Source organism: Gymnodraco acuticeps, unplaced genomic scaffold (assembly GCF_902827175.1).
Source record: "Gymnodraco acuticeps unplaced genomic scaffold, fGymAcu1.1, whole genome shotgun sequence".
NCBI lineage: Eukaryota > Metazoa > Chordata > Actinopteri > Perciformes > Bathydraconidae > Gymnodraco > Gymnodraco acuticeps.
The window spans coordinates 129,283-143,204 of NW_022990595.1; the positions used below are offsets into that span (position 1 = coordinate 129,283).

The 13,922-nt window shown below is 39.6% G+C and overlaps 1 protein-coding gene and 1 pseudogene across 1 annotated transcript; both read right to left on the reverse strand.

Annotated features, from left to right (window-relative positions):
• Positions 1 to 6,097: 6,097 nt before the first annotated feature.
• On the reverse strand, positions 6,098 to 10,821 carry LOC117554448 (zona pellucida sperm-binding protein 3-like). The gene is made up of 7 exons (XM_034228892.1): positions 10,795 to 10,821; positions 8,520 to 8,603; positions 7,202 to 7,317; positions 7,012 to 7,129; positions 6,835 to 6,920; positions 6,349 to 6,452; positions 6,098 to 6,236 (listed from the first exon to the last, which is right to left on the reverse strand). Exons 1-7 carry the CDS (start codon positions 10,819 to 10,821, stop codon positions 6,178 to 6,180), a joined length of 594 nt encoding a protein of 197 aa, XP_034084783.1. The 3' UTR covers positions 6,098 to 6,177.
• Positions 10,822 to 10,958: 137 nt separating this feature from the next.
• On the reverse strand, positions 10,959 to 13,860 carry LOC117554434 (annotated as a pseudogene).
• Positions 13,861 to 13,922: the final 62 nt, after the last annotated feature.

A 13,922-nucleotide genomic window follows, 5' to 3' on the forward strand; every position in this document is an offset into this window, starting at 1 on the left:
TTTGTTTTTTTTGTAAGCTGCACACAGGTGATACTGAGTCTTCTCGATTAATAGATTATAAACTACAACCATGCTTAAATAGACTCCTAAGTTATTATTTCATATGTGACATATGTAAGAAAAGGGAGGGAAGAGTCAATTATATTGAGTAATTGATTTTATATTGGAACATTTATTTCTCAAACCTGTTTTATGGAAGAGGAAAATATTTCTGATAAACTAATATGTTATCAAACGGTAAATGGTGAATTAATATAACATTTAGAATCATTGAGAAGGGGTGATATCCGCAGGGACTAGCTCACCTTTAAATTACAATAACATTTCTCTACTTTGGACTGATGAGTTTATGATTCTTGCATGTTAAATGACTAACACAAACCTTACATTTATGCATGTGCATGTCTCAGGAAGGCTCCCAAATAATTCTGAGGGGCCTATCCTATTTTTGTATTTAAATGATAATGTGCTAATCCATTACCTTGAGTTGTCTGCACTCAGGAAAACATCCCTATCAAGTGTTAACCCAATAACTACAGTAGGACAGCTCTGAAGGCCAAGGGGTCAGAGAGAGAGCTACGTGGGTCCACGCCAGCCACTGCAAGGTCCTAGTCACCAACAGAAGTAGATGACAACAAGTGATGTGTCCTAATCACCAACAAAAGTAGATGACAACAAGTGATGTGTCCTAATCACCAACTTGCACCACACTTGCACTACATACACCAAAACACACTACACACAAGGTATCACGAGCGAGTGCCAGCTGAGCGGTTCCAAATGCTCTCTGGTTCCTCGTTTGTGTTACCGGTGTGCGGAGTCTGACTGTCCGTGTCACAAAATCGACCGAAGGAATACACACACACACCCCATGGAGCATTCCCACCTCGTGATGACGGCTCGCCTGGGACAACGCAACCATGAGCAATACAACTGGCCTGGCCCAGTGATGTGGGGTTTAGCTCGCCACAAGATTACGTTGGTTGTGCGGCGACAAGCTCTATCAAGTTCTGGCTCCCCTCTGGATAGGTACATGCACTCTAGTGGATTTGAATCCAGCAATCAGGCTTAACAACACTACTCTTTAATGTATTATCCATGCATAGAAAGACCTACAATGATGTTTCAAGTACTGGATTAATTTCAGTTTTGGCCCAAAACAAATATTTATAATATTTCATATAACAATTATGTAGCATATTTGATCCTCAAATTAGAGAAGTATAATTTAAAGAAATAGATATTCTCAACATTAGATAAACACAGAAGAAATCCTTTCCAAGTACCATAAGTAGCTCAGGTAAGTATGGCTAATAGGAATACTTGATAGACTTAATTTGGTACAGATCAGTGGTAGCATTTACAAATGTAATAATTCAAGGTTTAAGAATGTTTAATCCTTCCTTTCCAGGTTTTTACAAAAGTCTTTGAATATTTGCCTAACTTTTCCTTTTCAGATTTTGAACAATGTACTTGACTAAAATGAATGTATTGATTTCACTAAGTGCCTTACTCTTGACTAAAGCGTATTTAAGTAAACGTAAAAGTAATCCTAAAATTGAGGACACTGCACTTTTGCAGATTACAGATTGATCAAATCACCATTGTGAATTCTATACTCTAACTGTGAATGTTTAGCTGGATCTCTTACGATCCTGAGTTTTAAAATGCTTTTGACTAGTGATTGCCTTGAAGTAAATCTTTAAAGCGGCAAGCTGGTTTTGATTTTATAGTTTGATGAATGAAATTAACTAATGGTAAATGATCAAATATATTAGTTTAAAAACAAATATTTAGCCATTGTGCATCTGTGTTTTATGTGTGTTCATTATTATGCTTTTGACAAAAGATGATCAAACACTGATGAGAGATGATTTTTCCTATTATGATTGGCTGTATCAATCATTGTGATTGAATGTTTCAATCTTTTTCTACTTTGTGATGTAATTAATGTAAGGTGAGACCACACTCGAACCTGGAGACGCCTATTGAGTTAATTATTGACCAAATTATTATTAGACTAATGTTTTTAGGTTATCATAAATGATAAAAAGAGAGGACTGTTGTGGAAATAATTATCATAAGACGCCAATTAGTAACATACAAGACAAACCTCGATGTCTGTTTACCTTCTTTAAGGACACAGGCGGCTTAGCCAATAATGTTATTGTTCCCATTCTGTGACCGGTCAATACTGGGATACAGATGGTCTGTGTTGTGGGTACACTGGGACACTTCCTTCTCTGTATTTGTGGACTCCAAGGTAAAATCTTCGAGGTCATAAGTGTCCGAGGCAAGTAGCTCTGTGCTCCCACACTGTTTAGGCTATCTCCTCAAATATGTTGTTTACTCTCTGCGAAACCAGTTAGATGGGCTGGCAAGAGAGAGGCTCTCCAGAATTGACGTGGAAACTCTACCGTGAAGTCAGAACCTCTGACTCTTGGACTTGTGATGTGAATCCTCCGGCCGTTAACTCCAAATAAACCATCATGTGTTTGACATCAAAGCTACTGCTCTTCCCGTGTCTCCTTCCTGAGTCGGTGACTCCCACTGCATAGCTACACAGAAGTTTCCACTACACTATCGACCATGATATCCTATTGCAAAGATTAGAGCACTTGGTTGGCATACAGGGAACTGCTTTAGGCTGGTTTAGGTCCTATCTATCTGAACGCTCTAAGTTTGTACGTGTCAATGATGAATCTTCCACGCAAACCAAAGTTAGCCATGGAGTGCCACAGGGCTCAGTGCTCGGATCTATTTTGTTTGTTAGGCAATATTATAAGGAATCATTCTGTAAACTTTCATTGTTATGCAGATGATACTCAACTATATTTATCAATCAAGCCTGATGAAATTAATCATCTAGATAAAATTCAAGACTGCCTCAAGGACTTAAAAACGTGGATGACCTTATATTTTTTTATGTTAAACACGACCAAAACTGAAGTTATTGTACTTGGCCCGAAGAATCTACGAAACAAATTATCTAAAGATATACTATCTATGGATGGCATTAAACTGGCCTCCAGTGAGACTGTAAGGAATCTTGGTGTTATATTTGATCAGGATTTATCCTTTAATGCCCACAAAAAATCAATTTCAAGGACCGCCTACTTCCATCTACGTAACATTGCAAAAATCAGGCATATCTTGCCTCAAAACGATGCAGAGAAACTAGTCCATGCATTTGTTACTTCAAGGCTGGATTATTGTAACTCCTTATTATCAGGGTGTACCAAGAAGTCAGTCAAGTCGCTTCAGCTGATTCAAAATGCTGCAGCTCGTGCAGAGTTAGGAAAAGGGACCACATTACTCCTGTTCTGGCTGCCTTACACTGGCTCCCTATAGAACACAGGATATCATTTAAAATTCTTCTTCTCGCCTATAAAGCCCTTAATGGGCAGGCGCCATCTTACCTTAAAGAACTCATTATACCCTACTGTCCTATTAGGGCATTGCGTTCCAAGAATGCAGGGTTGTTGGTTGTTCCTAGAGTCTCTAAAAGTACAATGGGAGCCAGAGCCTTTTCTTATCAAGCTCCACATTTGTGGAATCAGCTTCCAGTTTGTGTTTGGGCGGCAGACACCCTATCCGTTTTTAAGAGTGTGCTTAAGACCTTCCTTTTTGCTAAAGCTTATAGTTAGGGCTGATTAGATTCAGCCCCTAGTTTTGCTGATATAGGCTTAGTTTGTCAGGGGACATCTTACTTCTTCCTTCTCTCTGTCTATACCTGTGTACTCTCATGTTCCGATTAACCCAGCTTCCCCAAATGTCTTTCTTTTTGGTGTCTATATACGCCGGGATCCGGAGTCATGGATAATCCTGGATCGCGAGCCCTGGATCTTGAGTCGTGGCTGTGGTCCTGGATCATAGGTCCTGGATGGATATCCTCGTGGATTCATCTTCCTATTATACACACACATGCATTTCCAAACATTTGGACTACCTATGTTGCAAATGTATTATCTTTTCAATTTACACACGGCATCTATTGCACGTATGTCCATCCTGGGAGAGGGATCCCTCCTCTGTTGCTCTCCCTGAGGTTTCTACCATTTTTCCCTTTAAACTGTAGGTTTTCTCCGGAAGTTTTTCCTTGTACGATGTGAGGGTCTAAGGACAGAGGGTGTCGTATTGCCATACTGATATTCTATACAAATTGTGAAGTCCACTGAGACAAATGTAACATTTGTGATATTGGGCTATATAAATAAACATTGATTGATTGTGGGTTTGATATCCTGGCTCCAGGATGGTGGAATGAGCTCCCCATTGACATCAGGACAGCAGATAGCTTGCACATCTTCCGGTGCAGACTGAAAACTCATCTCTTTTGACTCCACTTCAAGCGATAGAACTATTAACAAAGCACTTATATACTAATAAAGGACTGGCTTATCTAAAGCCAGTTGAGTAGCACTTGAAATGTTTGGCTCTATGAAACCTGATGTACTTATATGATTCTGTTTTCTTCAAGGTTGTGTCTTCCTGGTCGAATGTACTTATTGTAAGTCGCTTTGGATAAAAGCGTCAGCTAAATGCAATGTAATGTAATGTAATGATTGATTCTTCCTTACTCCTAAGATATTTAACCTTTTCTGTGTGTTGACGTTTACGACCAACCCCGAGTCTATTATATGTCTTAAGGATTGGGAGGGTTCAGCTATTGTTGATATTATCGGTCACAGAGGGTTTTATGACTATGAGAACGCTGGCTTCTAAGCACCACAGACAGGTGATTCAGTGTCTCCAGATGTTGGGGCTATCTCCAGTGTTCCCTGGTCCAGGCTCTCGTCATCTCACGCCTTGACTACTGCAACTCCCTCCTGGCTGGTCTACCTGCATGTGCCATCCGACCTCTGCAGCTCATCCAGAATGCAGCGGCTCGCCTGGTCTTCAACCTTCCAACATTTTTCCACACCACGCCGCTACTCCGCCCACTTCAGTCAGTAACTGCTAGAATCCACTTCAAAACAATGGTACTTGCATACCATGCTGCGAATGGATCTGGCCCTTCCTACATCCAGGACATGGTTAACCTGTACACCCCAGCGTGTGCACTTCACTCTGCATCAGCCAAACAGCTCGCTGCACCCGCACTGCGAGGGGGACCCAAGCTCCCATCAGCAAAAACACGTGGGTTTGCCATCCTGGCTCCAAAATAGTGGAATGAGCTCCGCATTGAAATCAGGACAGCAGATAGCTTACACATCTTCCGGCGCAGACTGAAAACTCATCACTTTCGACTCAACTCCGAACGATAGAATTACTAACAAAGAACTTATATACTAATAAAGGACTGGCTTATCTATAGCCAGTTGAGTAGCACTTGACATTTTTTGGCTCTATGAAACCTGATGTACTTATATGATTCTATTTTCTTCAAGGTTGTATCTTCCTGGTCGAATGTACTTATTGTAAGTCGCTTTGGATAAAAGCGTCAGCTAAATGCAATGTAATGTAATGTTCCCAGAATGTTTACGTCAGCCCCCCAATACAGTATGTGGATTAACTCTCTGTAAGCTAGTTAAAAGGTCTATGCAGAGAGAGGCTGGTCAGAATTGATGTGGCAACCCACCGTGCAGTCAGAACCTCTGGCTGCTGTGACTTGTGATGTGAAATTCTCCGGCCGATACTTGTAATAAACTACCAGTGTTTGACATCAAAGCTCCAATTCTCCTCGTGTCTCTCTGAGTCCTGACTCTCCATTGCTGCAGAAGTTTCCCTTACAAGTACAATGTGAGTCAGATTTAGTAGTGAGTTCATGACTGAAAAGGCCATGAAGACGAGCTTGGCATGCATTCTTATTTTCAATCAGCTTTTTGAAGGTAAGAGAAATTCACATTATATTTTCCTCTTTCAAACACAGATATGTGTATCCTGACAGCTGAAAACATGTAATGTTCATACAGTGTAATCTGTTTTTATTTACAGGGATGTTTCATCAGACCAGTTGTGTGGCTTTGTTTGGAGCCATGTTAGGTATGAACAGTAAAGACTAAAAATCCTTGTTTCTTTACTGTTTATGTTGTATAAACATTCCTTACTAAACAATCATTAAAATAATCGTGTTGCTAGTATTAAGCTACAAGTATTACGCTGAAGTTTGGTCAGGGAGGGTGAGATTGATAGACAAATGTTGAATCCTTTATTGTCTGGATTGTTATGCTTCGCCTACTTGTAGGGCAAAACCATCAAAGGGCCCAGAGTAACAGTTTCACGTGCCACTAAATCTGAAACATGAATACAAATGAAAGTGAGAGTCAAATAATATTTAGTTGAGACAGTTTTCACAGACAGATCACAGATTATGAAAGTTATAAAACTGTAGGATTGACAGTTTACCTTCAGGGATCAGACTTCCGATGTTTGTATGACTGGTGGGAGAGTTGCTGGAGCATGTATTGTCGCAACATCGACACACATCACTGCCATCGACATTTATCCATCTGATGATTAGTATACAGAATTAATAATTGTTTTCCTTTAGCTTTGAGTTGAGGACATTTACACCCAAATCCAATGTTGAAATAATAACCATTTATTTGTATACATATACTCCATGGGCAGCGTTAACATTCTAAAATATTCTTAAAGCTTACATTTAGCACATTCCTCACACATGTGTACTGTTTCAGTCAAAATGCTGAGGTAAGCATCACTGTTACATTGATTACTTCAGCAGCAAGAAATATTAAGAGCAAACAATTGAACCAGTTTTATCTTATAAATAATTGTTAACCTGATGAGCCTTTGTAAATGATACACTGACAAACCTTTTGCAATATTACAGTAAGGAGCAACAATTCACAAAATAAGTTAAAAAAACACCTTGAATTTATATAATTGCAGGCCTTGTTGACGGGGCTGCTCTTCTGCGTTTCAGAGGTCGCTTTCAGCTGGCAAGTGATAAAAACCTAATATAAGAGAGACCAAAGAAATGTCATTATACAACTTCGAAGCATTTCCAAACATGACAAAGTCATTCAGGTTATAGAAGTGGCTCACTGAGTTCCTTGTGTCCTGGGGGAACAGGAAGGCATCGAGCTGCAGCTGAAGAGAAGAAGATCTTGTTCTGGGATTGAAAAGTGCATTTGATCCGTCCTCTTTGGCATCATTGAAGCACCTGACGAAACAAATTTGAATGCAATTTAAGAGCCAATTATCAGGATCATACTGTATTCTGAGCTTCTCTTACCCATGGTTTTCGATAAAGTAGGATCTGGGGGCTGATCTCGGGTCAGGAGACAGAGCGGCGACACAGCCGTCGATAAACAGACGTCTGTGTCCCGCATCAGGACCGCTGTAAGAGGCCTCGAGGCAGGCCCGGACTGGCCATCGGGAGGACCGGGAGGTTTCCCGATGGCCTGGCCTGCTAAGTGGCCTGCTGGCCTGAGGATTCTTTTTTTATGTATGGATTGTGAACGCAACGCTGCGCAAATGTGGGTCTGACTCTGCCTCACAGAGTGTGACTGGCTGTCTCCATGATGTGGCCTGCCGACATGGCCACTTTCATACAGATCATACTAATGCCCTCGATTGGTCTCTGTGTGTCATTCAAGCTCGGGAGGGTATGTATGTGTGGCGCGAGAGCGAGAGAGAAAGCGCGTGCACCGGTTACGTGTATTGTTGTTGTTAGCATCTGGTGCTAGCTAGCTGCGCTAACGCATATCATGAGCTGTCAACAAGGTGGAGTAGAGTCTTCTCCAGTCAGACTGAGAGACTGATAACTACAGCTCAGGTGAGGTAAAGGACTCTGAGTGTTTAGATAGTTAACTTAGTCTAAGTTCTCTGTGGGTCTCAAACGGTTTGGTCACCATTTATGTAAACACATATTTCCATTTGAAGGGGGAGTGATTGGTCAAATATGGATGAATAATTAAAAAAATGTTTTAACTAGGTGAAAAAAGGGTAAGATAAACTTGTTAGCTAAAACTAGTATTTGCTGCTGCCTCAAAGAGGAGCAGGGGGAGAGGAGGGAGACAGGTGAGGCTGGTTCAGGAGCACAGACACACTCACAACTATAAATGTACCAAAAACAAATAAATAAACAAGTTTCAATGTTTTTTCATATTGGATATGGTATGTTATTGGTTATGGCCATGTTCTTATGATGTTATGATTATTTAAATGCATACAGTTCTGTTGCATATGGGTGTAGTCTCTTTATTTCCCCCTCAAAGTGCACCAGATTGATGCATTTAAGTCCAACATTTAAAAAAAAAATCTTACCGGGGGAGCATGCCCCCGGACCCCCCTATAAGATTTGAGGTCCACCTGCACTTAAAATATGTTCACATAGGTTCCTAAATAGATTTGCACATTATTTTAAACAGTAACCCATGTCCATATGTTTATTCTGGGGTAGTAGATTTAAAGTTTAGGGCTATCACTACGTGCAGCAACGCTGTAAATATTGACAAATAAATCCAGAAAAATGGCACAAAAGAAAACTGGTAGTGGCCTGGCTGGGTGTATAATTCCCGGCCTGACTTATTTTCCCAGTCCGGCCCTGCCTCGAGGTGCAGGAGGTCTCCGGTGTAGAAGACACTGGTGAGCGTCTCTCCTGTCCAGTCCTCTACAATTAAACACAAGCGTCTCTCACCGTAATTGAAGTCAACACATTTCTGCTTATACTCAGTTATATATTGTTTCCCCCAAAAATTGCCTGACTTAACTCATAAAGTTAGGTAGATTTAAATGTATAATCAATTATATTTAACCATGTAACTTTGAATTAGGTGATTCTGTAATGAGTTTTGAAACTGTGATTGAAGGTTTCTTTATTGGTTGAAAAAATGCTCTACCTTATAAATAAGGAATACTTCACATATAAATGTTCATTTTGTATTAAACAATGAACGGTGGGTTTTTTCTAATTAAAATGGTGGTCGCATTTAAGAAAAGCAAAACATCCATCGACAATGTCTTAAAAAAACTTGAGCAGGAAAATCAAAGACCCATTTTTCCAGTAGTGTACTAAAAAAAACAAAGGAAAAATTGCCCTGCGAAATACTACACTGCTTATGTATTATTTGAGAATTAATGTACACATTGTCTTTAGTGGGTGATATTCCTTTAAAAAGATACATACATTATTTAAAAAAAAACTCCAGTTCTCCAACATGCCTGGAAATTGAGAGGTGAGGGGTTTTCCGTTCAAATCTGCAACTTCACTGCTAGATGCCACTATATCCTACACCAGGGGTGCCCAACCAGTCGATCGCGGGGAGATTCCCAGTCGATCGCGAGATGTGTCTAAAAATAGAACAACAATATTCTGTTTTATCGTTAATGTCCTATAACATAATCTTCCCGTGCCAGAATAATGCACTTGAACGCACCAAAGCTTTTTGATTGGCCGGCGTGACCCCATGTGTGGGGGCGTGGCTGGTGGGCAGTGGGCACTATTTCGCTGACATTGTCCATGTCAACAGGAGTGACAGTCCGCACACACACAATTATGGCAGAAGCAAAAAAGCCCAAAATATATAATTTTCACTCCGAGTGGGAGGATGATTATTTTTGTATCTATTCCAATTCAAAGTCCATCGGTCTCATCTGCAATGCGAGCGTGGCTTTATCGAAGAAGGGTAATTTAGGAGCGGCATTTCAAAACAGTGCACAAACGCCACGAGACGGAATTCCCTCCTAATTCTGCCCTACGCTCCAAAAGGGGAGGGGCCTGAAAGGACAGCTAAATGCACAGCAGTCAATTTTCACCAGGCCCAACAACAAGAGCAAGGCTGCTGCCATAGCATCTTATCGTGCCAGTCACGTTCTTGAGAAACACATGAAGTCTTTCAAAGACGGCGAAGTTGTGAAAGAAGCATTCCTGGAGGCTGCGACGCGCTTTTTGGGGACAGTAAAAATAACAGAAGCATTTCAACAGGTTTTTGATATAATAAAAACTCAAGTTAGATACCGTTATTAATCAGCTTTAAGTTTTAGTTTGAACTTATTCATTATAATTATTGTACAAAATGGTATAAGAATGCAAACTTAAAAATTGATTATAGTCTATTATCAATTCAGGTTAAGAAACTAGTGTTGCTGGCATTCTATTTTAAAGGCATTTATTTTTATAATCTACTAAAATGCAACAAAAAAAGGGTTTGATTCTATTAATGTTGTCTTTTTTATTGCACTGTTGCAGCAGATTCCTGAGTAGCTTCAGATCTGAGTTGTCTTATTAGTAAGCCTAATTTATACTTTTGTAGCAACACTATTTTTATATAATGGCAAAGAAAGGGTTCAGAGTCTTTTCTTTTTCCCTGTGTCATATGTGGCAGCACTGTTCAATGTTTCTTGAAAACATTACCCACTGTAGTGACGTGTGAATAAACTCCAACTCTGTATCAACAACACTGTTGTGTAGCTTCAGTTAAATACTTGTATGTGTGTAGATTAGAAAGAGGTAAGATAAAGGATCTGCAGTATTTTATGAAGTATTAATCGTACAAAGGTCAGTTTTATACAAGTAGAAGTGTGTATTTACTTGTTAGTAGGCTGTCAGTAACTACGCCTCTCTATTTGGACTGGTAGATCTCGGCAGACTGGCAACTTTAAAAGTAGCTCTCGGTTCAAAAAAGGTTGGGCACCCCTGGTTTAGAACAATATCTGGGTGCTTTAGCATGCATTCTTATTTTCATTCAGCTTTTTGAAGGTAAAAGAAATTCACATTTTATTTTCCTCTTTCAAACACAGATATGTGTATCCTGACAGCTGACATCAACATGTAATGTTCATACAGTGTAATCTGTTTTTATTTACGGGGATGTTTCATCAGACCAGTTGTGTGGCTTTGTTTAGAGCCATGTTAGGTATCAACAGTAAATACTAAAAATCCTTGTTTCTTTAATGTTTATGTTGTATAAACATTCCTTACTAAACAATCATTAAAATAATCGTTTTGCTAGTATTAAGCTACTGTATAAGTATTACGCTGAGGTTTGGTCAGGAGGGTGAGATTGATGGACAAATGTTGAATCCTTTATTGTCTGGATTGTTATGCTTCGCCTACTTGTAGGGCAAAACCATCAAAGGGCCCAGAGTAACAGTTTCACGTGCCACCAAATCTGAAACATGAATACAAATGAAAGTGAGAGTCAAATAATATTTAGTTGGGGCAGTTTTCACAGACAGATCACAGATTATGAAAGTTATAAAACTGTAGGATTTACAGTTTACCTTCAGGGATCAGACTTCCGAGGTTTGTTTGACCGGTGGGAGAGTTGCTGGAGCATGTATCGTCGCAACATCGACACACATCATCACTGCCATCGACATTTATCCATCTGATGATTAGTATACAGAATTAATCATTGTTTTCCTTTAGCTTTGAGTTGAGGACATTTACATCCCAAATCCAATGTTGAAATAATAGCCATTTATTTGTATACATATACTCCATGGGCAACGTCAACATTCTAAAATATTCTTAAAGCTTACATTTAGCACATTCCTCACACATGTGTACTGTTTCAGTCAAAATGCTGATCACTGTTACATTGATCTGGCTGTACAGAGACAGCATGGAAAATTCATTTTAGAAAAAGTATGTATCCTTATATTTACAGTAAACGTTAGATCTCATTACAAATATATGTTTCCTTAATTAAGTAACTTGATTACTTCAGCAGCAATAAATATTAAGAGCAAACAATTGAACCAGTTGTATCTTATAAATAATTGTTAACCTGATGAGCCTTTGTAAATGATACACTGATAAATGATAAACCTTTTGCAATATTACAGTAAGGAGCAACAATTCACAAAATAAGTAATAAAAGCATCTTGAATTTATATAATTGCAGGCCTTGTTGACGGGGCTGCTCTTCTGCGTTTCAGAGGTCGCTTTCAGCTGGCAAGTGATAAAAACCTAATATAAGAGAGACCAAAGAAATGTCATTATACAACTTCGAAGCATTTCCAAACATGACAAAGTCATTCAGGTTATAGAAGTGGCTCACTGAGTTCCTTGTGTCCTGGGGGAACAGGAAGGCATCGAGCTGCAGCTGAAGAGAAGAAGATCTTGTTCTGGGATTGAAAAGTGCATTTGATCCATCCTCTTTGGCATCATTGAAGCACCTGACGAAACAAATGAGAATGCAATTTAAGAGCCAATTATCAGGATAATTCTATATTCTGAGCTTCTCTTACCCATGGTTTTCGATAAAGTAGGATCTGGGGGCTGATCTCGGGTCAGGAGACAGCCGTCGATAAACAGACGTCTGTGTCCCGCATCAGGACCGCTGTAAGAGGCCTCGAGGTGCAGGAGGTCTCCGGTGTAGAAGACACTGGTGAGCGTCTCTCCTGTCCAGTCCTCTACAATTAAACACAAGCGTCTCTCACCGTAATTGAAGTCAACACATTTCTGCTTATACTCAGTTATATATTGTTTCCCCCAAAAATTGCCTGACTTAACTCATAAAGTTAGGTAGATTTAAATGTATAATCAATTATATTTAACCATGTAACTTTGAATTAGGTGATTCTGTAATGAGTTTTGAAACTGTGATTGAAGGTTTCTTTATTGGTTGAAAAAATGCTCTACCTTATAAATAAGGAATACTTCACATATAAATGTTCATTTTGTATTAAACAATGAACGGTGGTTTTTTTCTAATTAAAATGGTGGTCGCATTTAAGAAAAGCAAAACATCCATTGACAATGTCTTAAAAAAACTTGAGCAGGAAAATCAAAGACCCATTTTTCCAGTAGTGTACTAAAAAAAATAAAGAAAAAATTGCCCTGCGAAATACTACACTGCTTATGTATTATTTGAGAATTAATGTACACATTGTCTTTAGTGGGTGATATTCCTTTAAAAAGATACATACATTATTTAAAAAAACTCCAGTTCTCCAACATGCCTGGAAATTGAGAGGTGAGGGGTTTTCCGTTCAAATCTGCAACTTCACTGCTAGATGCCACTATATCCTACACACTGGTCCTTGAGGTAAAGTGTGTGACTACTTCATCCACCACATACTACATTTACACTTAAAAAATACCTTCAATGAAACACTGAATAGGTCTCACATACCGGTCATCAGCTTTAGAGAGAAAGCACCTGTTGAATACAGGTACAAGAGAGAGGGGCGGCTGCTGAGAGTGACTGCCATCAAACTTTGTCCTCCTGTCCCGGAAAGGTAACAAAGTCAGCCGAGAAGAAAAAGTCACAAAAAAGATTCTCTGCACAACACAATAAAAACATCTCACCTCTTATAGTGACAGGAAACAGGAACAACAGCACGGGTCGTTCTTTTAATGCCAGGTTGCCCGGCGACTAGTAAGATTATCAGCTTGTTTGAGTAGATCACAGAGTCCTTAGATGTCTATAGAGAATACAAAATAACTAAAATCAGGGACACTTCTGAAAACACAACAAATCAAAACTACCACTTAAGCAACCACAGTTAAATATCCAGCATCTCCTATTAATCATCAACAACTTACAGTCACTTTGGAGCCACAGTCTTGTAGTCCAGCTTCAAATAAATATTCAGAGTCACCAGCAGCAACAGGTCGACACTGACTGCTCTGTGAATGCTTGACTTCTCCCAAAAAAAAATCCCATGGAGACAAAAGGCGTCCATTTTGAAAGAAGTCAGCCTTTACCGCAATGATTATGGACACTTCTGTGCATTGTACGCTGATAGTGGATCCCTCATTGAATTGTGGTTCACTGATTTGACTTTCTGTGTCAAACCCTAATGCAGCAGTTTTATATTCCCTTCCTTCAGCATCGATCATTGGTCCATCTCTCAAAGTTCGAATGGCGTCTGCAAAACCAAAAGCAAAAAGTGACAGCAGTGCCACAGAGGCTGGCCGAGCTGCCGTCACCATTGTGCTCTTTTATCAGAACAGGAAAGCAAAGTAAGCAAACACAACACTACCAGTAGAACAAGTGATA

Excerpts from the sequence above, each read along its gene's own strand:
- LOC117554448 (XM_034228892.1), bottom strand. The coding sequence starts at position 10,821 with ATGGCTCTAAACAAAGCCACACAACTG. Across the intron at positions 6,453-6,834 it reads TGCAATTATATAAATTCAAG|ATGGATAAATGTCGATGGCA; the intron begins GTGTTTTTTTAA and ends ACTAATCATCAG. Across the intron at positions 6,237-6,348 it reads CGGAAGTCTGATCCCTGAAG|ATTTAGTGGCACGTGAAACT; the intron begins GTAAACTGTCAA and ends TTCATGTTTCAG.